Source organism: Marmota monax, unplaced genomic scaffold, assembly GCF_021218885.2.
Source record: "Marmota monax isolate L192 unplaced genomic scaffold, Marmota_monax_Labrador192_F-V1.1 WCK01_AAM20220418_F8-fsc00009, whole genome shotgun sequence".
In the NCBI taxonomy this organism is placed as follows: Eukaryota; Metazoa; Chordata; class Mammalia; order Rodentia; family Sciuridae; genus Marmota; species Marmota monax.
In genome coordinates, this window is record NW_026694710.1 from 18,519,360 (window position 1) to 18,545,656 (window position 26,297).

Below are 26,297 nucleotides of genomic sequence, written 5' to 3' on the forward strand. Positions count from 1 at the left end.
AAGTATAGGAACACATAAAATATAAAATAAAATTCTACTGGAATTTTCTAAATATGTTTAATTCTATATGATTATACAACAGCTCAGGTCTCAATGTTTTGTACCATTATAAAAATAACAAAATGATAACTTGCTCTAATTCCAATGTAGCAGATTTAGCCTGCTAAATAGGACTTGATTACTTATTGCTTCTGGAATACTGAGCATAAGTGTCCTTGAAATGCCATCTCAGGCTGGTAGACTTTCCTAGAATGAAGTGTCCAGATGATGGCATTGCTCAGCATAGGCAGAACAGGGACAGAAACTACAAAAGGGCAAGTGCTGGGCCTGGGGCTCTTAGGACAGCACAGTCGGGTCTCCAGTTACATTTGAGAACCTGAGGCTAAAGCCACCAAGAGAGGAATGATAAAGCTGGCACTTTGCTCTATATCAAGAGATGAGACTTCTCTTTGAGTAGATGCTGCTGCCCTGAAAATTGAAAAAGAAATAGTCAGTCTTTGTGTTTTGACATCTGCTTTCAAAAATACTCACGAATTCTGTAGAAAATTTTAGACAGTACAGAAAGTTATGAAATGGAAAGTAAAAGTTTCTTTAGTCGTTTTATTCCCACTTTACAGAGAAAATTGCCCTTGATAATTTGGGTTGTCCTTCCAGGAATATGAAACACACACACACACACCCTAATGCCATAGGGTGGACACCCTTCCATATTGTGCACATGAACTCAATTCATTTTCCTTTGTGTGTGAATTCACGTGGTGTGGATGTACCCCACTATTTGCAAAGTTCTTTACTAATAGACATTACATCACCAGAGTTTAACCGATGAAGAAAAACCCATCCTGACATATAGGCATTGAGAGGGACCGTCAAAATACAGACCCTGTTCATAACAAATAAGAGTCTGACCTCTAGGTTATTTTAAAACAAATTCCTGAATTATTTGAAACCAGTCAAAAGGTAATTGCTTAAATTATGAAACACATAATGTTCATTCTTAAATGTGTTTTATGACTCTGGACTAGTGGCTGGATCCTCTAAAATTCCTAACTCAGAGAGACCCAGTCTTGTAGGGGGGCGGAAATTCCTGACCCTCTTTTTACTGAGGAAATATCACCCACAACGTTGTAAAGGGCTCCTCCTGCTGGACAGTTTCTGTAATTGCACTTCTGAACTTCCGATTCAGGTCATGTCCGTACTTGGTAATCTTTGCTTTCAAATAATTAATAATCAGTAGGAGGATACATTTATTTTTATTTTACAGAAAATAAAATACTAATACAGTACTTACTAGAACAGTATTACTAAACACAGTAATAATGAGAGGCTCCTGTCAATTTTTTCCAATTCCCACTCTCTTCCCAAAGGTGACCAGAGTTAGAAAGTTAACTACCAATAGCAGCATGGATTTGCCTTTTCAGACCTCTTCTATGATTATTATCCACAAGTAGAAAAAATAGTTTTGTTTTCCTTTGCTTTATATGTCTGTGTTCATGTTCTGTGCATGAGTTTGTCAAATTTTAGTTTAACAAGCTATTCTTGTTGATGTGAGGCTGTACATGGGGGGAGAGCTATTTGCAGTTACTTTGGTTTTGAAACTTAATTCTTGCTATGAAATTTATAAATCTCAAAGGCTGGTTTTCTCATATACTCTTCTATTTAATTTTCGAATAGTGTCATTCTATTTTAAAACCTACTGAGCTCTGACAGGTTTTAAGGGCACTTCACATTTTGTTAATTACCTTGGATATTTTTAACCCAAGTTATTTTATATTAAAATATTTTACAGTTAAGTTTTTAAATATCACATTTTCTTTTTAAGTATTTTAAATGTTTTGTAAAAGCAAAGTCTTCTCAAATATTTGATTCTAGTAAGCCTAATAAATGTATAAAAGTTAATCTTACTTCTTCTAAATATTCCAATAATGGTTAAAAAAATTAGTAAAACTGTCTCATAACTTTTAACTACAAATTTCAAGTCTAAAATCAATGACTTAGTAGTCACACATATATCAAGATCACATGGCTAATCCAACAGCTATTCTTTTGTGTCAAATTCTCTAAAGTTTTGCAAATAAGTAGCAAAGACAAATTGTTCCTAAACTTACCACATTTTTACTTGCATCTTGATTCATCCACTCCTTTCTTTAGAAGAAGGTACCTAAAACAACCCAAAAGTCTGACATAGGTCAGAGATCATGAGGATTTCCGGAATTCTGGTCACATATTGTCAAATTTTTTTCCCAGAGCACTCCAGTAATTGGTGGTGCTCTCAGGCATTAAATAACATGTTTTTTAAAAAGTTTTTTGCCGTTTTTTCTTAAGATATGTCAAAGAAGTTGAGGTAGAAATTATACCTTGTTATTTTTTATTACACTATTATTAGAGTGATTAAATAATCTTGTCCATTTGCTACTTGTGATTCCTGTTTCATAAACTATCTACAATTGCTAAAATGTTCAAAAAAAGAAATTTGCAAGATTCCTGCTAAGGCAACCAAAGTGGAGAAAACTTGGCAAAGAGCGAAAGACGGTTTCATTCTTCACATTTGAAGAAAATGGGCAGAACTGTTAGAAAGAGATCTGCCAACAAACACTGAAAGGAATGCCCAAACAGAGGCGAAAGAACAGGTCAAGAACTCCTGTCCCCTCCCCTGCCTGACGTGTGTGCACCCAGAGGGTTGCAGCAGTGTGGTGTGGTAGAGAGAAGGGGACTTCGAGCACAGCGACCCTGGTGTCACTTGGGTCTAGCTGGTCCTGAGTGACTGTGATCCCTTCATCTCCCTGAACCTTAGCATCACGGATGGGGCTCACGCTGCCCACCTTCCAGGAGTCTCGTTGGCATGAAAGGGGAACTCCGGGGAAGCCTGCCTATTCCCAAGTGCTTAGGAATTCCCCAGGAAAGGCCAGAAGAGCTTCCTCCTTCACTGAGCTCCCTGCAGCAGGGGCCCCACAGGTGGTGTCCTTTGCCTGTTCCAGGAGCAATGATAGAGGTGCAACAGGTATTTCAAGGATTTTCACATGACCTGTATCTGTACAGGTACACGGGGTTACAGAGACTGGAGCAAAACTGTACAGCCCTAAGAAACAATGCGACCCTTCCCGAGGTGCCAGGGCCTTTAGAAAGTCCATCCCCTTAAATCCTTGAAATAACCTTATTCCCCTGTTTCCCACTGAACTAGGCAGAGATGGTTTCTTTTTCTTGCACACAAAATCTGTATCTGCTGCCACAGACACTCTCTGAGGCCCTTGGACACTTGTCATCTCTTTGGAAGGCTCAGCACCCTTGAATATTGTTCACCTCCAATCCGGGCCTCTACCAGACACAGACGTTCATTTATTCAGTTAGTCACTCACTCATTCCTAGTGTCTGCCAGGTTGCAAGCTCTGTTCTTCTTTCTCCAGATACATCCGTCAGTGAACAAAACAGGTTCAAGTTCCCACCCTCTCCAAGCTAATAATAGTGGGAGACAGGAAATACGGCTCCATAAATCAGTCAGTTGAAAGACGATAAAAAAAAATATATGAGAAACATAGATTCTATGTGGGATCTTGAAGAACCAGAGAAGTACAGTAGAGGCTATCAACTTAAATACTTAAATACTGAGATCAACGTAAATACTGAGGCTAACCTCAGTATTTAAGGTTATGAGAAGTTCCTGGACACTTCAAAGATAAGAAAAGGGCCAAGTTCGGGTCTCTGACTCCAGCTGCAGAGCTCTTACACTGCCAGGAGGGTGACTTCTTCACGGCTTTGTGGGCAGGACAGTTCATGAGGTCGTTAGGGAAGTGGCTCAAAACCTAGCTTGAAATGGAAATTCCCCGTGAGAGACAGTGAGTGATGTGTTTGAGAAAACATAGGAAGAACCTGGAAAGCCAGGTGAGAACAGGGAAGGCCCACGTGTATAAACTAGTCTTCCCTCCCACGACTTATAACTCAAAATCCCGCATGCCAAATTCCCAGGAGGAGAGAACTGAAGTCCCTCGCGGAACCCTGAGAGGTCAGCCGCTAGCATACCCGCCAGAGGGGATGGGCCTGCTGTCCCAGCTTCCAGTCCAAAGAGCACAACATCTGCCAAGGTGAATTCTCATACCCTCACAGGCTCCTTCAGACTCCGGCTGTGCCCTTTCTAGCTGGGTGGACTTGAGTGAGCCTTCCATCAACTTCTCTGAGCTAGAAGTTAATGAGCACATTGGTTCAGATACAGGCTTGGCACTTGTCAAAACACCCAACAGCACAGCTTATTTCTCTGTCAGCATCTGAGCAGGGCTGATACAGGACTCCATGGTACAGAGACACCCCTACACAGAACTCCTGTTGTAGGTTCTGCCCTCCCCAGTTGAAGATGGCTCACACCCAGATCTCCTGGGACCACATGCCAGCCAGTGGGAGAGGGGAAGGAAATGTGAGAGAGAGACTAAGAGACTTCAAGAGACTTGGACAGAGGTTGCACATTACTCTCAGCCACAGCTGGAAGGAGGCTGGATGTACACTCATTAGCCTTGGTGGCCATGAGACCAGCCAAGACTCAAGGATTTTGTTACTAAACAAAGGAGGGAAGAAGAAAGATGTGGGGATGGTGAATGTACACTCTCTTTCCTTCTCCCTAATGGACTGGTTACATGTATGAGCAAGATATTCCACGTGGTGCACACGGATCAATGCCTGGCCCACAGCTGTTGTCCAGCCCCGACGACAGCTCTTCCCCTTGCAGGTGGAAAATGAGTCCTCCAGGTTTTTATGGAGCACTTGCTATGTGCGGCTTTTAAGACACACAAAGAGAAAATGGATGGCTTGGGTTTTGTCAAATGACCCCAATTGGAGTCACTTGAAGAAGACAGATGTTTGCTTCTTTCTCGGTAACTGCAGGATTGATAGTTTCTCCAGCCTCTTTCTGCTCTATGTTCGGTGCTGTTGCGGGCAGAGTGACACAGCTGGGAAGAGGGAAGCACTATAATCGCACTGTGTGCAGAGCCCTGGGGAGAATCAGGAAAGCCTTGCAGGGGAGGGAGCATTTGGAGTTGGGTCCTCAAGGACAGGAGTGATGTTACCAGACAGGAAGGGAGGAGAGGAGACTTTGGGTACCAGAACCAAGCAACAACAATAAAGCCCCATATTTTACCCACCACACTGCCTAGAATTACACATAGCTATAGGTACAGATTTGGATGCAGACAGAGACAACAGCCAGGGCTGGTGATAGAGTGGGACAGAACGCCACACCACATACTGTCAGTCAAAGTGTGCAGCCTCTCTGGAACAGCAAAACTTGGCCCCAAAGGTCAAAATGTAAAATGCTGCACACACATCCATTGAGCCACCAGCTCCAACACTGGTATAATCTGTCTGTTTTTGTCAGCGTTCTTGTCACTGTGACCTAAGCACATGGCAAGAACAACTTAAAGGAGGAAAAGCTTATTTGGCATTCACGGTTTCAGAGGTCTCAGTCCACAGATGGCCAGCTCCTCTGCTCTGGGCCCAGAGTGAGGCAGCACTTCAATGCGGAAAGGCCCAAAGCAGCTTGGGCCAGCTCATAGTGGGGTCAGGAAGCAGAGAACAGGAGGGAGGAAGGGGCTACAGGGCAGATGCCTGCTTCCAGGGCAGGCCCCAGTGACCCAACTCCTCCAGCCACCCACAACCACCTGCCTGCAGTCAGCTACCCCCCAAGTCAGTCCATTCAAACTAGGATGGACTGATTAGGGTAGAGTTCTCACAATCTAATCACGTCACCTCTGAACACTCTAGCATTGTTTCATGTCACACATAAGCTTTTGGGGGACACCTCCTATCCAAACCATATCATTGCCCTCCACAAATACTTCCACACCAGCCTATGAACAAGGATGATTTCTCAGCACTATTTATAATAACACAACAACTGTGACAGTGACCTACAACTAAGCCAGCCTATGGCTGGGGAAGGATTAAATGACTGGAAGCAGGGCCATCCTGCAGAATATTCTGCAGCCACTGAAAGATCGGTCTGAACCCACTGAAAAGAGGAGGCCCTGGCACTGTTAAGTGACGAAATCTCCAGCAGGACAACGCGTACGGCAAGACTGCTTTTTGTACAAAAAACAAAGTCAAATGAATAAAAATAAGTTCAAATCAGAAAGAAGCCAATGAGTAAGCTTACATCTGTGTCTGCTAACGTGAGCGCAGGCCTGTGCCTTGAGCACTTGTGGGATGAGATGGGCCAAGAGCACTTCCTCTTATTCACAGTTGACGAGGGGTAACAACTGAAAACAATCTAACTGTCCACCCATGGGCAACGAGGTTAAAAAAATCACACTTGTACACGGTAACATTAATGAGGAACTGTGAAAAGATTGAGGCAGCTTCATCAAAAATGTGGAAATCTCCTCTGTGTATTTGAGGTTTTTTTGTTTTGCTTTGTTTTGAGGTACCTGGGATTGAACCCAGGGCTCGTGTGTGCTGAGTTCAACTCAGCTCCATCTCCATTCCTTCTTTTCAAATTATACTGCACATATAGATGAGATCATGCAATAGTTTTCTTTCTGCATCTGGCTTATTTCACTTGGCATAATGTTCCTCCGTGCTACGGCAAATGGTGACATCTCCATGTGTGGGTGTGCACATGTGGCACTGGGGATTGAACCCAGGACCTCATCATGAGAGAGAATCCTTTGCCACCTGAACTACATCCTCAACCCCACAATCTCCTTTTTTCAAGGCTGGATAATGTTCCATTGAATTTATAAAATGTAAATATACACACATACATTTATATACATGTACACAATGGAAAAACATATATATTATACATGAATATTTTCTTTATCTATCAGTGGACATTCAGGTTGTTTCCATATTTGGACTAGTATAAACAATGCTGGAAACCTACTGTCCCCCACAGCTTCCTCAGATAGGAGCTGCTTGAACCCAGGGCCTGGGCGTGTCATTCACAAGACTCCATCCCCTGGGTTCTCTCTTGTGTGGCCTGGTCCTTAGCCTGAGGGTGTTGGTTTCTGCTCTTCCTTCTCTCTGAAAGGTTCTTCCCTGATCCTCACTGTGGAAGTAGTGCCTCCATTTCTGAGCACGTTCATATCCTGAGCAGCACTAGCACTTAGACTGACTTAATTTATTTATGTGCTGTTCATCATCTTCTCCCTAAGTGTACTTTAGTGTCTCTAGGGACAACACTGCTTTGCACCATGACACACAGGAGGCATTAAATATTTGTTACTGAATGGAACAAAAAAAGACTGCAGTGAGCCAACATGAAGAAAGAAAGAATGAAACAGCCGGTGCCACGGCAGGTGTCGGGAAAGGACATTCGTGAGTATTAAAACTGCTTCATATCAGAGATTTTTGTGAGGCAGATTTCAGTTGCTCTTGTCACAAAAAAGTAACCATGTGAGATGACAGGCACATTAATCAGCTTGACTGTAGTCTCCATTTTTCTATCTATATATTTCCCATAACATCATGTGGCAAGTTTCAAATATATAAAATAAAATTTCTTTTGAAAAACATGTGGAAACATGCCTGGCGCAGTGGCGCACGCTTATAACCTCAACAGTTTGGGAGGCAAAGAAAGGAGAATTGCAAGTTCAAAACCAGCCTCAGTAACTAGGAGGCGCTAAGCAACTCAGTGAGACCCTGTCTCTAAAATATGAAATAGGGCTGGGGATGTGGCTCAGTGGTTGAATGCCCCCGAGTTCAATCCACAGTACCAAAAAAAAAAAAAAAAAAAAAAAAAATGTAGAAAGAGCTCCTGGATATACTGTCAAGTGAAAAAAAGGTCCAGAATCTTATGAATATTATAATTTATTATGACTGGTATAAAAGAACTGTGTGTGTGTGTGTGTGTGTGTGTGTGTTGTTATGAGCACATGATACTCTAAAAGGACACACAAGACTCTAGAAGCAGGGAGGTTTATTCTTCTGCACCTTGGGATAGGGCAACCAAGAGACTTTCTCAACCCTTTCATAATTTTGAGTTTTGTCTCAATTTAATAAAATGTTAAATTAAGATTAATAAATAAATGTTAAAAGGTTCCCCTGCCTCCTCACTAATAGAATTTCTGCAGAAGCAAGTGCTGCCACAGCAGAGGATGACATAGAGCCACCTCTGCTTGAAGTTCCTGGGAGGAGTTTGGCTCAGGTTGGCAAATGTCTATCAAACCTGCACCCGCCTGGAAGCCCAGAGAGACAGAGGAGGTGAGATGTGGTGCAGAAGAATAGACCTCACCTTGCAGCCACACAGATTAGGGTGGGTTAAGACCATGCTGCAATTCACCCATGTTCTATAATACTAAGGAGAGGTTATCTGAGAAAGAAAGGCAATTTGAGTTTAGTCTTTTACTCACGAATTTAAGGCACAATCAGAGTGAGTACTGTGGTCCACGCACTTTAAGAGCTTCACTGGTCTACAGAAAGAAAATAAGATTTAAGGAATTATCTATATAACTTCCATCCTTCAAACATTTATGATATGCCTGAGAAGACCTGGAGATAACAAAGTCTTTGCCCTCAAAAAAATACAAACTATTCCTTTTTGAAACATTAGCTAGCATTTACTGAGCACTTACAATGTATCAAGAAAATTGATTGTGTGTTTTATATAGATAGTGTCACTTAATCCTGTAACAAGCAAATGGAGTTGGGACAATTTTCATCTCCAATTTACACTAGAGAAAGCTGATGACAATGATTTGCCCAAGTTCTCACAGTAGTGAATCAGAGAGCTGAACTTGAACTTTGCTGGATGACTCCAGAGCCTGAGCTTGTAACCGTGTCTACATGCACATACTTAGAGCCCAGTACTTAGTGTTTGGAAAAAAACTCTGCTTTGGGAAGAAGATTGACTTCAAATAATGGGTAAGAACTGGTGTTTGGCTTTCCATGGAGAAAGCTCATTTGCTGTACACAGTGGAGGGAGAAGATGTGAAGTTCCAGAGCAGGAGGGAACAGAAAGCAGCCCTGGAGACAGGAGCAGGTGCCAGTGCACAGGGCATCAGATCAGAGGGAAGCCAAGATGGGATCTCAGGGGCAGGATGACTGAAGAGGATTCAGAAGAACAGGAAAGCTATGTTGTCACTCAAGGGCATGCTAAGCTAAGCAATCCTTCCTTGGATTTACCTACTTTTCATTAAAGTCTACTCTATGCAATTATTTATTTGTTGTTGTTGTTGTTGCTTTGTTTTGAGACAGGGTCTCACTGTATGGTCCAGCTGGTCTCCAACTAATGGGCTCAAGCAATCATCCTGACTCAGCCTCCCATGTGCTGGGACCACAAGAGCATGTCAACGCATTTGGATTAAAATCTAGGGCTTTGATTCAGAAAGAAGAGCATGGTAGCAGGAGGGAAAGAATCTACTTCCAGGCCATACACAGTTCTGTCCCTAAGTGTTGACATTGGGCCACTTATTTCATCTATCAAAAGAGAATATTTACAAAAGTTTAAAGATAGACAAAACTAACGGGTGGCATTACAAATGTGGGAAACAGATCTACGGAAGCAGAGGGTAGTAGCCAAAATGGAGGCGGGGGCGAACTTTGGATGGATGCTGGTTAGGTCCTACTTCTTGTTCACAGTGCTGGTTGTATGATGAACTTGTGAACATTTATCCAACTGTATACCATGTTTGTGCTTTTTCCTGTATGCAGGTTATATTTCCAGAAAAGGGTATTTGCTTTATTTTGTTTTTTAAAAGGGGGTGATAAAATGGTGCCCGACCTTGGAGTTTCCTGGAAACATTAGCAATACTAATGCTAATATAGATGAAATGATACAGGTAACAGAACAGCTTTAAGGGGAACCAGTGGCCCTCACTTCCAGGAGCTTTGCTCTGCGGGAAGCAATATGTAGCCAGCCTGTGGAGCTTTGGGGAAGGCAGAGGTGGCAGGATGATCGTGGGTAGTAGACAAGAAGACTTCTGATGTCATTTTGGGGCAGGATGGAAGAAATAAGGAAAACTAGAAAGGAGACTAACAAGGAAGGGAAAAGAAACTATAACTTTAAACTCAAAGGCTTCAAACATCCTCACCTGTGCTCTGCAGGCAAATTTCTCCTGAATTTTTGAAAGGCCCATAAATACTAGAGCATTGTGAGCCCAGTTACTTAGTACTTTCGTACCTTGACAGTTTCTACAATGCACTTTTTTAGACTAATTAAATGAAGCTTAGAGATATTATTAGTAAACTTATTATTAAACTCATGATATGGGTACATTTCATGCATTTTCTATGAGCTAAATAACGTTAACCTAGAGATCCTAAAAAGAACCAGACCACCATGGCCTGCCCTGTGCTCTGTGATGCAAAGAATCCAGTCCATCAAGCTAATGTCACCCCCGCATGTTTCTCACATTTGCCATTTACAAAATATCCTTTAGAAGAAGAGCCTGAGATCCCAAAAGCACAACTCACTCTCAAGTTAGCCCTCACCCTGTCCCTTTAAGTGTGCACTCCTTGATTTCCTGAGTAAATCTCTGTTTGTGCCTCTTTCTGATGCATCCTGAAATTCTTTCTGCCCTGTACATCAAGAACCTGCCAGGACCAGGTGTGGTGGCACATGACTGTAACCACAGAAACTCAGGAGGCTGATGTAGGAGGATCACAAGTTCAAAGACAGCCTCAGCAACTTAGCATGTCCCTAAGCAACTTAACAGTACCCTGGCTCAGAATTAAAAGGGCTGAGGATTGGTTCAGTGGTTAAGTGCCCTTGGGTTCAATTCCGGGTACCACAAAAAAAAAAAAAAAGAACTTGCCAGGGTCAAGCTGAGGTCCTGGTCTCTCTTCTGGGGGACCCCCTCGGAGCCCTAGTCAATGACAGTTTCCACACGGAAACACTAATAAATGTTCAAGAAAGCCACCAAGTCCTAACAATGTTGGACTCCAGACCCAAAGAGCCAGCGTGTCTGCTCCCTTAGAGGCTGAGGCGGAGAGCAATGGAGATGGGGATCTGAGTCCAGGAGAGCGGGGCTTACAACCACCCCAGGGCTTTAGCTGAGCTTCTCTCAATGTCCAAGAAGCGGGAAGGGACACCTGAGTATGACATAAAGAGTCTGGTCCATAATTACTCAACAAATAGAAGCTGCTATTTTTCTCCACTGCTCTCTGGTGAAGTACCTGTCTGTAAACATCTCTAACCAACTCGGGCCTTAGCACCAATTGTGGACAAGAACCCCCAGGGACCCAAATACACAATCCTTTTTCAGTTCCTCACCACACAGTAAACAAGGTGAGAAGGAAACCAGATATGGGCAAAGGATAAAGTTCTTCTCTGAATATTCTTTAACCATCATCCAAATGGACTCTGAGAAGCGGGAAGGACTCAGACAAAACCCTGGCCAGAAGGTGCTCCCCACCCCTGCATCCAGAAGCAACCCAGAAGACAATCCGGTGGCCTTTAGAGGTGATGCCTGGAACCCTTTCCACAGCCCACCCCCCCTTTGAGAGTGCATGTCTCACACACAGGACCACCTACAGGTAGTCGTCAACGCAGCTGGACCGGAAGCCCATGGCCTGCAGTCTCTCCTCCAGGATTTTCACACTGCCCTCTCCACAGGATTCCCTAAAACATAAGAACATGTATTTTAAAATAAATAAATATAGGAGGAGGAAGAAGAAGTGGTTCCTAACGTAAATAAAATTTCTTTTGACTGTGTGCTCTCAGATATTTTTCTCTCAGAGGGAATATGGGAAAGCACCCGGCAGAAGATGCTGGGAAGACCCAGCACTGGGTCTTTGAATACACCAGAGAGAAGCTGGGAAGTGCTTCCTTCAAGGGAAAAGGTGAAAGTTCTCAATGTAATAAGCAAAGAAAAAAAATCCTACGTGGATAGTGCTCAGAACTATGTAGGAGTGACCCTCCTTTCCACCCATGAAATTGTGAAGAAGGGAAAAGAAATAGATGCTAGTTTTGCTGTCACACCTCACACTGCAAAAGTTACAGCCACACGGAGTGGCGAATGCCTTGTCATTCACTCCCTTTTATCTCATCTTGTAGACATGAGTAAAGCACAGTGAGACACATTTATATCATTTTATTATAGTATATTTTGTCATTCTATTATTAGTTACTGTTGTTAATCTCTTATTGTGCAAATTTTAAAATTACACCTTATCATAGGTACGCTTGTACAGAAAAAAACAGTACATATAGGATTTGGTACAATATGCAGTTTCAAGCGTCCAATTGGGTCTTGGATCATAGTTATGGACTTCTAAGATACATTTATTTCCACAAGGTTTTTCAAACATAGCAAGGACACTCTGCTGTCCATGATGTTTTGTGTTCTGCTTTAGCTCATGTCTGTGTGTGTGTGTGTGTCCCTTATATAGACATGTACCGAGGTGTTTCACCCTTGCATGGTCTCCCTTACAGACTGTAATTCATATACTGAGTTCCCTCTTTGGAAGACCTACGCTGATTCCTTTTATGCCTTTTATGCTATAATAAACCTTGTTGGAACTTCCTTTTCATATACATTCTTCCTCATTTGTTTCCTCAGTGTAAATGTGTAAAATTAGGTTTTCCGGCAGCAAGGGTTTGCATCTGTTTTACAGCTCCCCACAGGCACTGGCAGGTCACACCCAGCAGAGTGCAGCAGGAGTGCTTTTCCACTCCCTCACCAGTGGGGAGTCTTCCCTCCTGATGGTCTCAATGAAGCAGGGGTGGTTTATAAAGGCCTCAGTGGCAGACACGACCCTGCCATGTGGTTTTTAGGCCTGGTGTTTGTATTGCAGGCAGAGCCCTGCCTAGGTTGTGAGGAACGGGAGGTTAAACAGCCTCCCACCATGACATCAGTAGAGAGGCAGAGTGCAGGGAGGAAATGAGCAACCTCCTGTTGCAACTTCCTGCACAAGTTGCCACAGTATGGAATTCCAGCCACTATGGAATGAAGAGGGCAAAGGGCCTCCAGAACTTTGCCAAAGTCAGGACAATGCCCTTCTCTGGGCGAGACTTGCTATCAGGATTTTTCAGTAAGCAGTGACATGGAGACTTCAGGGTGCCTGGACTCAAAGAAGAGTCAAGGGTCACTCTACAGTTCCTTTGAATAAAGACTGCCAAAGCCATGCCAAATGCAATCAGGTATTAATCATGTCGTTTGTAGGTCTTTGCCTATATGGGTTTTTGCTTGTTTTTATAAAATAAATTTTATTGTGTATATTTGAGGATTACAATGTGACATTTTGATTATATATATATATATATATATATATATATATATATATAGAGAGAGAGAGAGAGAGAGAGAGAGAGAGAGAGAGAGAGGAATTATCACCATACTGAAACAGATTAGTATATCTAACATTTCAAATAGCTACTTTTTTGTGACAAAAAATAGTTAAAATCTATTTATTTAACAAAAATCCCTAATACAATACAATTTTATTAACTATAATCTTCATGTGTTTTCCTTAAATTCTGAACAGTTCAAGACTCCCTTTCTTAGCTCGTGACCTACAACTCTACCTGGTGACTCAGATATCCAACCATATATCCTGACCTTTCTGGAACATCTCCTGAAATAGAAATGATGAGCTGACATGACACTGAACTGCAGTTTCCTAATCTCTCTAAAGGTAAATTCAAAGGACAAGATTCCTCTTAATGGAGACACTGAAACCACAAGCAAGCATAATTTCTAGACAAGAAGCAACTTCTTATGAAAACAAGGAAAACAATAATGTTTTTCAGGAAACAATGAGTGGAATTTGTCTTTTGGGAGGGAAATGCAGATCTTGGTAAAACTTAATATGTAGTTAGCAAATTTATTGTAATATACTTCCTAAGAGACATATGGCATAATTTATGTCATAAGTAGTCTCAAATTTATTGCAATCTGTTGCCCAAGAGATAGGGAAAAATAACAACCAATTTATGGTGAGTCTTAGATGGGATGAAAACAGGTATTTACTGAGATTCTCTTGGAACACACATCCAGTGGCACACCTACTCCTGAGTCTGGCAACACTCTCCTCCAGGTACCATCAAAGCTCTGAAGAACCAGGCCCCAGCTTGCTTCTGAAGCTCCATCATGGCTGCTTAGCTTTAAATGGGCTGTAGCTTCACAGGCAAGTGTCTAAACCTAATGGGTTTAACTGTTTTTATATTATTTTGTGCCAGGAGTGCCCTTCATTGGTGAGAAATACGAGTTCAAGCTTGCATCTGTATATAAACTCAAGTAGATTCCCAAAACAATATGCACCGTAAAACTTCCCTTCCCAGTTATTTGGGATTCAATTGTGGAGTTATTTTCTCCCTGAGAAAAAAGTCTTCAGAGTCCCTGGTTTGGTGCTGAAAACCAGTAAGGGCTTTGGGGCTTAAATGACCAGAAGGAGAAATTGGCTTTGACCCTCACAAATGCATAAGGAATTCGGCTATCCAAAGCTGCCCAAGTCATTCAGGAAGGAACACCATAAGTCTACTGGATAAAGGAGGATTTCTCTGGGGACTCAGGACTGGCTAGTAGCATTTCGAGGAGTCAAGCCTCTGTCTTTCTGTATTGACCATGCTAGAAATAAAGAAGACTGGCATTTCTCCAAAACTGAAAAAGTAAATGGACCTGATCATGTCACATCCGAGACAAGCGTGTCTGCATAGCTGCCACCCTCAGTAGCACCATGACTTACACATTGGTTCCCCCAATCTCATGCATGACCCAGATCTCGATTCGTGTGATCTTATCCTTCTGGAAGTATGGAATTTCAAAATCTGCAAAAAAACTGAGAGACAGGGAAAACATTTCTTTCCTTCCTCCTTCTCTCCCTCCCTCCTTCTTCCTTTCTTCCTCCTTTCCTTTTGCACTGCTGGGGATGAATCCCAGGGCCTTGCTTGTGCTAGGCCACGGCTCTACTATTGAGCTTCATTCCCAGCCCTGGAGGACATTTCTTAAAGTCCTAAGGCAATAACATATTTTTCTATTTCAGTTGTTAGTTGATCTATACATTAACATTTAAGTAGCTTTATTTTTCAGCTTTTATTTTTAGGTTACTTATTCATGCATTCATCAGCTATTAATGGCTTAACTATATAGACAAGATTCTATCACCAGGCCATTCAGCTGTTTGCTTTACCTGAATTTGCAGGAGCATGCACTAGACTGGAGACTAGGACCATTCTCTTTACCTCCAAACAGCTAACATTTTGGCATTCTGTGCTGTACTTGTTGGTGCTGTAGTTCTTACCCTTTGACAGGATAGGCTCCTGTGGGCTCAGAACCATTCAGCATGACATAGATCACCCCAGAACTGTCTCTCGAATACTGCAAGAAAAAAACAACAACAATATGATTTTGAGCAAAGTAAGACATGTCATTTTTTTTTTGCTATGAAATAAACTTTCTTTAAAAAAAAATTGACAATCATCAACATGGGCAAATCTCATCACTGGTTTATTTGGGGAAGCAAATTGCTTTCAAATGTCAAAAAGTCATAGATTCAGTAATTCCCTAACTGGAGCTCTACTATAAGAAGATGATACAAAATACACAAAAATTATATGAAATACACAGCATCAGTACCAGCTGGAATACACTGGCTTGTGTTGCCATAACAGACAGCATTAAAGTCCCGCTGGCTAAAGCCACAAGAAGACTTATTTTATGTTCATTCCACAAGTTTATCACAGGCCCAAGGAGTTTTGCTTATTGTGTTCTCTGGGAGCTTGGCTGAGGAAGTCTCCATATCTGCAAAATCTCTGATTGGCCAGAGGGAAGAAAGGAAGGTGGCAAACCATAGACCACACTTTTTTTTTTCCTGGTGTCTGTCGGGGGGATACTAGGGATTGAACCCAGAGCCTACCCTATGTTAGGAAAGTACTGAACTATATCCCAGCTCTTTTTTTTTTAATCTTATTTTGGGGGGGGTGGGGTTTTTTTTGTTTTGTTTTGTTTTGTTTTTTTTTTGTCTTTTTTGGAACTGAGGGTCCAACCCAGGGCTTTGCGAATGCAAGGCAGATGCTTTGCCACTGAGCTACATCCCAGCCCTATCCCAGCTCTTTTTATTTTATTTTATTTATTTGAGCCAGGTTCTTAATTGCCCTGGATGGCCTCAAACTTGTGATCCTCCTGTCTCGGCTCCCAAAACACCCCCTGTCATTGGGTTCACAGGTGACCATCACCACCCATTCTAAAGGCTTCTCCCAACATCATACAGGTCACAGTCATTCACATCTCATGGGCCAATATAAATCACGGGAAAATAATCCCAAGAAGCAGGGGAGTGCAAACCACAGGTGCGGAAAACAAGCCAGAAATATTTGGCAAACAACACAAAGGACCACCAGAAGCACTAGGCACAAAGATGTGCAGTGCAGCACAGTTTGTAATCGTAAAATATGAGGAGCCAATTTAAAACACCCAGCCACCAAAGAATAGTATGTAAACCGTGATACTCATATCTGAAATACTAACCAGCCCTTAGTAAATGTCTACAGTGTATTTGCAATAGCAGAGAAAGGGTTTATATCCAAAGAAAAATGCAAGATTAGGTAAACAGGGCATGAGCTTCGCCACATTTAAAATAAATAATCAGAAGTCTGGTAATTCCGAAGGGAGAAACAGGCCACAGAAAACTCCTAATCTCCAGTTCAGAAAACCCTGGGAGCATGTAATTTCCCAAAAAATGTTTGTGCTAGAATAAACACAAGTGAGGAAGAATTATGTGTCACTGAGATAAACAAGCCTGGGTTTATGCTCTAAGGGAAACGACCCCCATACCAGCTGTGCCATGACAACAGGACACTCCATGTCACACATGTCTTGGGTTGCTTTCAAGTGGTGCTAACAGGCAAAATTAAGTCCTCAAATGTCAAGGTCTGATGACCACTGTGTTGTGGAGGTTGCCTCTAGGTAATAGGAGCAGGAACACTTCTCATTTACATTTTCTGTAATTTGTCATTCTCTGTCATAAGCAGCTATTATATTGACAATAAAGAGTTAATTTTAAAATACATACAGATACAGTGAGGCCATATAATATGGTGGTTGAAATTTTGGTCTTTGCTGCTGGACTGCCTGGTTTCTAATCCTGTACATCACCTCTGGCACTCTAGCAAAGTTTCTCCAACTCTATGCACCTCATTTTACCCATCTGTAAAAATATCTACCTCATGAGATTGTTGTAAAGATGAAAAATTTTAAAATAATAACTTAATGTTTGGGCTGGGGATGTAGCTCAATAATAGAGAGTTTACCTAGCATGCACAAGGCTATAGGTTCGAATCCTTAGCATTGCAAAAATAAGAGTGATAATATCAATGACTTAATATTTATTGAGTATTTATTACCTCAGGTTCAAGTCCTTTCCTCATCACTTTTTTAGACAACATCTTTTCATGTTTCAATTACCCAGCATATTCTAAGGGCTCGAAAATGGTGAGCACTGTTACTGGTTTCCCATGACAGAACTGGGGGAGTGTGAGAAGGTGGTCTGCAGCACACACTCTGAAGTCTGGCAGATCACTCAGGTAGAATACGATTCCTTTACGTGTAATGCTGACATCTTCCCTGAATCACTGTGGTGACCCCACTTTCAGGTGTAGACACATTTATAGCCTCCCAATCCTCAACTTTGGGGCTCTGGCAGGCCCTGCCAGCTGACTGGAGTTAGCACTCAAGATAGAACCCCTGGGAAGGAGGAAGAAACAGTGTTTTCTCACTGGAGCAGGCTGGAGAGCACAGGGTCCACAGTGTCCTTTGATGGAGGGAGTCTTTGCTTAGTTCCTGACTGCCGCTGTGGTGGAGGACTTGGCCAAAAGCCCTTCACCCTGAATAGCAATGGACCCAGTGGACATCTGGAGATCCAGAATAGAAGATGGGACCCAAAGAGATATGATATCCCTGAAAGGGAGGCGGGGGTGGGTGGGTGGAAGTAGCCTGATTTCTGCCTGCCTCCTGATCAATATAACTTACATTTGATAGTTGGCAGCTCTTTGCCAGGCACTGAGCTAAGGACTTAACCCTCTTTATTTCTAACCTTTATTCTAAGCCTGGTGACAAAGAATATGAACTATAATCATTGGCATTTTATAGCTACTAAAAACTATCATCAACCCTGGTGACGATATTCTCTGACCAACACAGCTAGCTTAGCTGGGGGCCTATTTCTTCATCTCCAATTTATCTGCAGACTCTTATCATCTCCTCTCCCATTAATATTAGTTGGTGAACATTTCTAACCACTCCATCTAGTCCTTGTACCAAGATCTTCCATAAAAGAGGGGTTATCCTCCCCATCTGACATGACAATAAAAGAGAAATTGATTTGAAACACTAATAGCAACCGTGATATAACAGAAATAATAATGGCTATGTAATATCCTCACTTACAGTTAACATTTACTTAATGCTTTCTCTGATCAGACACTGCATTAAATATTTATCTCCTAAAACCCTCTCAACTTTATGGAGCAGAATGAATCAGGATGCTGTCAAGTAGCAATTGAGGCTTATAAAAGTTAGTAATGACCTGCGGTCCCCGTCTCTGAGCCCCTCTGTTCTGTGTTCACAGGTCCCATACTTGCTCAAGTCCTGAGTCATCCATCCCAGATTTACCTGAATGGATGCCCTTTTCCAAAAGGAATCCACAGGGTTGTTCTCACAATCTTCTGATGTAGGACAGGACTGGTAATCCAGCCCTAAGAGAAAAGCAAAAATCACATTTCATTTCAAAGATCATATCAGGGAAGAATCTGTTTAAAATATTTGCCAGCCCCACATTTAGCCCACATTCTGCACCAGGTGCACAAGTCATTTACCAGCCCAAGCTTCAGTTTTGTGTTCTAGCAATGAAGATAAGAAGGCAGCATGGAGCTGGGTTGGGCGCACGAGCTGTCAGTCAGACTGAGTGACAGCAGCTTGTTAGCCTGCCGCCCTGAAGCATATTTCCCAATCATGCTGTGCTTCAGTACTCTCATGTCAAAACAGGGATCTCATGGGACTACTGCAGAGATTAAATTAATTGATATGTGTAAAGTGCTTAGACTCATACCTAGTAAAAAAAAGAGTGTTTTCTATTACTATTACTATTAATTATTATTGTCACCACCTGCCTCAGAGGATTGGTGAGATAAATGGGATGAAGGCATACGAAAGCATTCGATGTGGATGGCAAATGCACAGTAAGCAGGAGCTCCTGCTTCTCTTGTCATGTGCACAGCAGTCTTACCAGACCCATTTTTCTGTCGACACCAACTCAAGAAATCTGCAACCCGGCCATATAGAACATCACTCAGGGACGTAAAGCGACGGGTGTTCTCTGAGTAGCTAGTAACAAGGAGGTGGTTATTTTCCCAGAACAGGGACTGAAGAAAAACAAACACCAAAAATAATCAAAACAGATGACTCAGGCACAATGTCATCGAGACAAGCAGGAAACACATTTCTCATTCAAATCTAACTTGCTGCAGATGACTACGTTTTCCTTGAGTCTCTTTTTATGCATTTGAAGAGTGCTATCCTTCCCACTCCCTTTATTCCAAGGTTATCCTGCAAAAGATAATGAAATATTTTCCCATGTACAAAATGTACGTACATGTAGTAAACAGCATTAAAAAAGACCAAGAGACGGGATGGGATGCTGCTTCTGTCATGCACTAAATGTGTGATCTTGACCAAGGTCTTGACTAGATGTGTCATCATGTGTAAACTCCCTGTCTCAGTTTCTGCATCTGGAAGATGGGGAGCATGAGTCCTTTCTCATCTTCCCCAGCTGTGATCAGGATGGTGTGCCATCACAGAACGTACTTCATAGTCTAAAGAAGTGCCTCAAAACACAGTAGTCTTATAGTACACCCTACCGTTCCTACTATCGATAGTGTTTTCATGCAACACAATATAAATGACAATATCCCCCACTCGTTGGCTCATCTGACACTCAGTAGTCCAATCACACTATATCCAGACTGAAAGGACTCCCAGGTGAAGGTTGATTATCTCTGTTGCACCCTTAACCATTAGCATAAAGTCTGGCACACAGAAGGAGCCCAAGAAATCATTTCCAGGTTCATCAGTGAGCCCACCAAATCTGAAACAGGAAAACAAAAATCATGCTTCCCCTTTTTACTGATAAGGAGGCAGCAACATTCAAAATACAACAAAAATGTAAAATCATGTTTTCAGTCTATTAGCTCTTTGAACTTCATAGTTCCCTTTATCTGCCTTTTCAAATCATACACAATGAAAAAATCAAGTTAAGAATGATTATGTCAAGAGGCGTGGTGCCCACCTATAATCCCAGTGACTTGGGAGGCTGAGGGAGGAAGATCACAAGTTCAAAGCCAGCCTCAGCAACTTGAGGAGGTCCTAAGAAGCTTAACAATACTCTTTCAGAATTTAAAAAGAAAAAAAAAAAGGGCTGGGGATATGCTCAGTGGTTAAGCACCCCAGGTTCAGTCCCCAGTACCAAACAAATATTTACATATATATATGTATATATATACATATATATATATATGTGTGTGTGTGTGTGTGTTTATTTCATATATATATATATATGTTTATGTCAGAGAAATAAAAATGGTATACAATTTTCTTCATATTTGAGGTACTGTGCTAAGCGGCATTTTATGTGGACTTTCTCATTTATTTTCATTTTATTAGACCTTAGCCTGCAGACAAAATATAGACAGGTAGTTTTCTTAAAGAATCTGGTACTGAATAAATACAATATTGAGACATATTAGGAGAGATGGGTCTCCTGAATTACTCAAGGTTCAGGCCCCTGGGCCAGTTAGGATGGAGGTTATTCAGAGCTGGGCAGATGAGGAGGCCTAGTGTAAAGGGTGTGGCAACTTCCTGAGGTCAGCACTGACTTGTTGACTTCGGAAAGTTCCTTCTGCTCGTGACTAGGATGAAGCTGCCTTGCCACCAGTGAGCTCAGCGCATGGGCTGAGAGTTTGCTGCTTGATTTTTCCATAATACCACAGGATGCTGGGGCCAGCTGATCCCGTACCTGACCATTGTCTATGTCCACAGAGAAAGAGTGAGGATTTATCTGAGACAGAGGTGGTTACCTTGTCTCTGGGAATGGAGTGCCTGGAGAGGTTAATGAAAAGGTCATAGTCCGAGGGGAGCACAGAACAAGGGTCCTTGTCCAGCACCACTTTAAAGGCTTCCCAGATGGCTGTGCAGTTCTTGTCCCTGCGCAAAAATACAAGTCAAAAAATATATATATATATATCTACACCATGATGTGCTGCAAAAGATTTGCCTTTCTCCCAAGATTTTATAGGCCATTTGGTCACATATTGACAACAGAACCAGAGCTACAAAAAATAAAGCAAACAGTCCCAGCTCAAACAATGGATTTAAAATCAGCCGCTGCGGTGGCTCTCTGAACTAAGGAATATAGCCTTGCCCCAGGCTCATAAGACAAGGGGAGAAGTCCTCACTGTCATGGCAACTCTAGGTCACCTTGGCCCATGCTGACCAGTTCTCAACCGCACATTCTTACAGATTTTAGGTTAGGAGGAACTATCCTTAGCTCCCAGAGTTTCAAGATCTAGTCACAAGTCTCCTCCTTCAGAGTGACTTGGGTTCCTCCTATCAACATTACCTCGGGCCTCCATTTCTCCTGCAGGAAAAAGGTAGTTTGCTCAGTAATGTGACATATCTTGTGCACTGAGGCCAGGCAGGACTGCAGGTAAATTGCTTCTTGGAAAAAAAGAGCATGTAGGGGTCAGCACAGGGAGCCCATTTTATAGAATTGTTCTCTTAACCTCATGTTCACCGTCCGCATCTGTCCCTAACACTCCAAACTGGCCTTTACCCAGCCGTCACCCTGGGCGGACACCCCCACAACAGTGCACCCCTCACAGTAGCCCCCACCCTTGCTCCCTCACCTCCAGACCCCCACCCTCCACACTGGCCCCGGCCCTTTATAACCCTTACCCTTCTCCCTCACATGTATCTGGGCAAGGCCCGCTAATGCCCCAGCCACGACCCCTGGGAGACGCTGTTTGCCAACTCGACGCCCTTCACCCTCTTTCCCACTCCGCCTGCCGTGCTCACCGCAGCTCAGGGCTCACCAGCGAGCAGTACTCGGCGCAGCGGCCCAGGAAGATGCTCTGCAGGCGTTGGCTGGTGCCCTTCCCGCTCCACTGCGCGCCCCCCGCGCCCGCAGCCAGCAGCAGCTGGAGCAGCGGCAGCCACGACGGTACGCACCCCCGCGCCGCCATCGAGGAGACTGGAATTCCTGCAGCTGGGTGCCTTCTGGGCTCCTCCCACTTCCTCGCCTACCGCGAAGGCGGCTCCTCCATGAGTTTACACCGAGAACGACGGACACCGCGCATCCTTGCTTGCTCTGCGCTTTCCTCTTCAGGACCAAGGCTGAGCTTGGGTCTCACCTGCACAGGGCCAGATATTGAAACCCCAAAGAAGCAGCGAAAATGGAGAACAGGAGAGAGGATTTCAGTCATCAGAAGAAAGACTTGTCTGGCTCCAAACTGTGTTACAACTTTGGCGTCCTTTTTCCCAAGGGCCAGTGATGGTTTTTGCCTGTTTTCAGGAACTAATAGCCACAAAAGCTCATGTTTATTGAGATGTTACTATGTGTCAAGCACTCCACAAGTAAATGAATACATTTACTTTTCAAATCTCCTTAGCTAGGTTTATGATTATCCTTATTTTACAGATGAGTAAACTCTGGAAAAACAAAGAGCACAGATTCCTTACTGACAGGCGCAAGAAAGCCAGGATTCAGAGGGCTCCACGTGGGGGGCCAAGTCCACACCTCTTATGGTAATGATGGCTATGGACTCTGAATCTATTTTTCTGAACCAAACTCCACATTCTCCTATCTAGCCCTTCCTCAAGTCAAAGTCCACTTTCCAAGCTAAGCATTTTCAATTCCTTCTATATTTTTTCCTGGTATTTACTTCCACATGTCTAAATAGCATGCTTACATGCTGTTTCTAGGTTTCTGTTTTGAATATTATTTTTTGACTTCCTAGTATGGAAAAGGAGATGTTGGCATTAACCCCACCCTTCAAAGCATTCTCTTTTACCCTTTATCCTGCCAGTAGGGAAATGTTACCACTTTAAATCAATTATGCATCAGCACTTACATTATCATGACCTTGTGACTGGTATCCATGGCTGAGCTTATACCACTCTATGGGTACGTTCCCTTTGTTGTAAAACTTCAATTTACCCCAGAGGTGATAACTGTCTCTCCCTCCTCCTTCCTGGCTTGGTATTCCATGTACAGTTAAGATTATGGTCCAGCTCTCTGCAAGACATGCACATCTCTCAATATGCTCATGAGCCTTAGTCAAGATTTCAGGGCATGTGTGTGATATCTCTCTCTCTCTCTCTCTCTCTCTCTCTCTCTCTCTCTCTCTCTCTCTGTCTCTCTCGTTTTCTCTCTCTCTCCCTTTTTGGGTTTCTTGGAAATATTCTTCCTAGAGCTGTCCAGCGTTCTGTTCCAACCTGAGCTGACTGCTATGGACTTTTGTGTAATGGTCATCCTGGGCCTTCCCTTCCCTCTCTCGTGTTAGTGCCCTGTTTTCTAGACCTCATGTCTTTCTCTTCTCCTTGTTTTATGGAGCACATTTCTTAATAGGTTCTTTAGAAGATACTCAGAACTAAACTCTCTGACACTTTCACATAGGGCAAAATATCATTTTCCTACCCTCATGCTTAACTGAGAATCTGGTTACATAGAATTTTAAATGGGGAATCATTTCTCTTAAGAATTTTGGAGACAGTGCTCCATTGTTTTCTACATTCTGTGTTGCTGTTGATAAACCGGAAGCCATGCTCCCACTCAGGTTTACCCAACTTTTTTTCTCTCTATGTTTTTAGGACTTTATTCTCAGGAGCCTGAAATCTTGGAGATGAACTCGGGAGCAGGTGGTTTTCTTTCATTGTGCCAGAGAGTCAATGGACCCATTTAGTCTACAAACTCATGCCTTTAAATCCTAAGAAATTTTCTTTTTTTTTTCTTTAGTAATTCCCTCTCCTCCAATTTGTTCTCTTTAATCCCTATTTTTCATATACTAATGACTTCTTAGACTTCTCAGTTGTGAAGTTTCTCATATTTTTGTTTCCTACTTTGTCTTTTTTCTTATACTTTTTTGAATATAAATTTATCATTTTCCAACTCCTCCCTTGATTTTTTTATTATTTATACTGTTTGACAGTATTTTTGCATATTTTGTTTGTTTGTTTGTTTTAGTCTCCTCTGCTGCTTCATGGATCTTTCTAAGGCGATTTCTACAGGTGTAGGTGTTTTGATTTTCTTTTAAAGTTTCTTCTGCCAGTGCCTGCTACCTTTGAGTACCTTTCTATCCATTTTCATTTTGGTTGACTAGCTTTAATGTGAGATTTCTTCATAGTCTGACCTTGGCTGATTGTTTTGGTTTTTTTCTCTAACATAAAATAAACCTAAGACATGAATGACGCACTGTCAGGGGCGTCAAGGGGTGGGCTGCCCACAGCGTGAAACACCGCACTTTCTCAGTAGGAGACTCTTGTCATTTTCTTGCAGACAGCTGGCTTTCCCAGGGAGGAATGTTATGACATTCTGCCTGGAAGGGATTAGCCTGAATTTCAGCAATGGGGAGACCAGAGGGGATGGAGACTGCAGGAATCTCACTATTGACGATGTGCGTTTTCACTTCTCTCTCCTGTCCCACCACGTCTTCCAAGAGCTTCTGGCCTCAACGACGCCCGGTACCCCAAGGCCAGACTCCCTTTGGTCAAGCCTCCCCAGGGAGTATGTTCAGTCTTTGCCTGGGTCCTGGGTGGGGAGAGGCGAGATGCTGCTGCACAGGGCTACAAAAGGTACACCTGCCACCATCCCTAAGAGTTCTGCCCACCCCACCCCCACCTCCATCAGCTCTCCCTGGGGACCTGCAGGGCAGCTGTCAGCTTCCCTCTCAGCTTGCACACCCGTCCCTGCTAGCCAGCCTCCATGTCCACCGTGCTGTTGTCTTCGTCACTTCCTTTCACCTTCCCAGAGTCTGCTGTTGCAATTGCAATCTCTTCTCTTTTCCCTCGTGGTTTATTCCACTTTCTCTGTGCTTACGTTCACATGATGATCAGTGGGAGCAGGCTGGGGAGTCTGCTTAGAGAAAAGAAGTCTTTCATAAACTTTCAAAATATGACTTTCTCCTCACACATTTTAAGCAATGGGAAATACACAGCACCACTTCTGAGGTATTCAGGCACATAAAGAAAATCTGAATCTGAGCAAGCAATCTTTAGATGTAACCACTAGTTTTCAGGAGTGTGGGGACAGAGGCACGTTAGATGACAGCACAGGAAACATCATGTTGGAACTGGCTGGCGATATTTGACAAATAAATTTTTCAAGAATCTTGTGAGCCATTATTAAACACGTTATTAAGTGAATATATATTTACTTATGTACTTAATGAATATTTATATACTTACAATCAAATAAATTGATTTCAAAATCAAAGATAACAAACACCCTAATGCACCACTTCTTGATTGTTAAAGAAGGCTGGCTCCAGAATCCTGTGGTGTCACAGAAAAATTAAGCAGCAAACTCGCAGCCCAGGTGCTGAGCTCACGGGTGGCAAGGCAGCTTCATCTCCAACAGAGATCCTGGGTCTGCTGCCCAGTTGTGGGCAGAAGGAACTTCCCCAAGTCAGCAAGTCAGTGTAGGCATCACCATGAAGACCCCGAGGACACTGCCATACCCTTCACACTGGGCCTCCTCATCTGCCCAGCTCTGAATAACCTCCATCCTAACTGGCCCAATGACATGAACCTTGAGTAATTCACAATGTCAGCATCCTTCCAGGAGACCAAGCTCTCCTTTTAATGTGTTTCAATATGTATTTCTTCAGTACCAGCTTCTTTAAGAAAACTGTTTATATTCTGTCCACAGGCTAAGGTCTAATAAAATGAAAATAATTAAGAAAGTCCACATCAAATGCTGGCTTAACACAGTACCTCAAATGTAAAGAAAATTGTATACCATTTTTTATTTCTGACATAACCATATTTGTTTGGTACCGAGAATTGAAACTTAAACACAGAGCCACATTACTAGCCATTTATTTAATAATTTATAATTTTGAGACAGGGTCTCACTAAGTTGCTTAGGGCCTTTGTAAGTTGCTGAGGCTGGCTTTGAACTTGTGATCCTCCTGCCTCAGTCTCCTGAGTTGCTAGGATTACAGGCATGTGCCACCACCATTTGATATATTATTATTTTTTATTTGTTCTAGTTATACATGACAGTAGAATGCATTTTGACACATTGTACACAAATGGAGCATGACTTTTTATTCCTTTGGCTGTACATGGTGCTGAGTCACATCAGTTGTGTAATCATAGATGTATATA

General features: G+C 42.6%; 1 protein-coding gene across 5 annotated transcripts; it reads right to left on the minus strand.

Annotated features, from left to right (window-relative positions):
* Positions 1–38: 38 nt before the first annotated feature.
* Bst1 (bone marrow stromal cell antigen 1) lies at positions 39–22,174 on the minus strand. Of its 5 annotated transcripts, XM_046423745.2 has the most exons (11): positions 21,987–22,174; positions 20,990–21,116; positions 19,144–19,279; positions 18,531–18,613; positions 15,163–15,239; positions 14,608–14,700; positions 11,456–11,542; positions 8,334–8,393; positions 4,018–4,173; positions 2,109–2,161; positions 39–468 (listed from the first exon to the last, which is right to left on the minus strand). In XM_046423745.2, exons 1-10 carry the CDS (start codon positions 22,151–22,153, stop codon positions 2,116–2,118), a joined length of 1,032 nt encoding a protein of 343 aa, XP_046279701.1. In that variant the 5' UTR covers positions 22,154–22,174; the 3' UTR covers positions 39–468; positions 2,109–2,115. The 5 variants fall into 5 exon arrangements, with proteins under 5 accessions (XP_046279701.1, XP_046279707.1, XP_046279706.1 ...); XM_046423751.2 differs by lacking the exon at positions 4,018–4,173 and having other exon boundaries at positions 21,987–22,173; XM_046423750.2 differs by lacking the exon at positions 4,018–4,173 and having other exon boundaries at positions 2,109–2,179; positions 21,987–22,173.
* Between the last annotated feature and the right edge of the window lie 4,123 nt (positions 22,175–26,297).

What these genes read in the sequence shown, in the direction of transcription:
- Bst1 (XM_046423745.2), bottom strand. Translation starts at nt 22,153, where the DNA reads ATGGCGGCGCGGGGGTGCGTACCGTCGTGGCTGCCGCTGCTCCAGCTG. An exon ending in TCGACAGAAAAATGGGTCTG is followed by an intron (nt 18,614 to 19,143) that starts GTAAGACTGCTG and finishes CTTTTCTCTTAG; the next exon opens with GGCTGGATTACCAGTCCTGT. An exon ending in TCTGATTGTGCCTTAAATTC is followed by an intron (nt 4,174 to 8,333) that starts GTGAGTAAAAGA and finishes ATTAACTTCTAG; the next exon opens with CTCAGAGAAGTTGATGGAAG.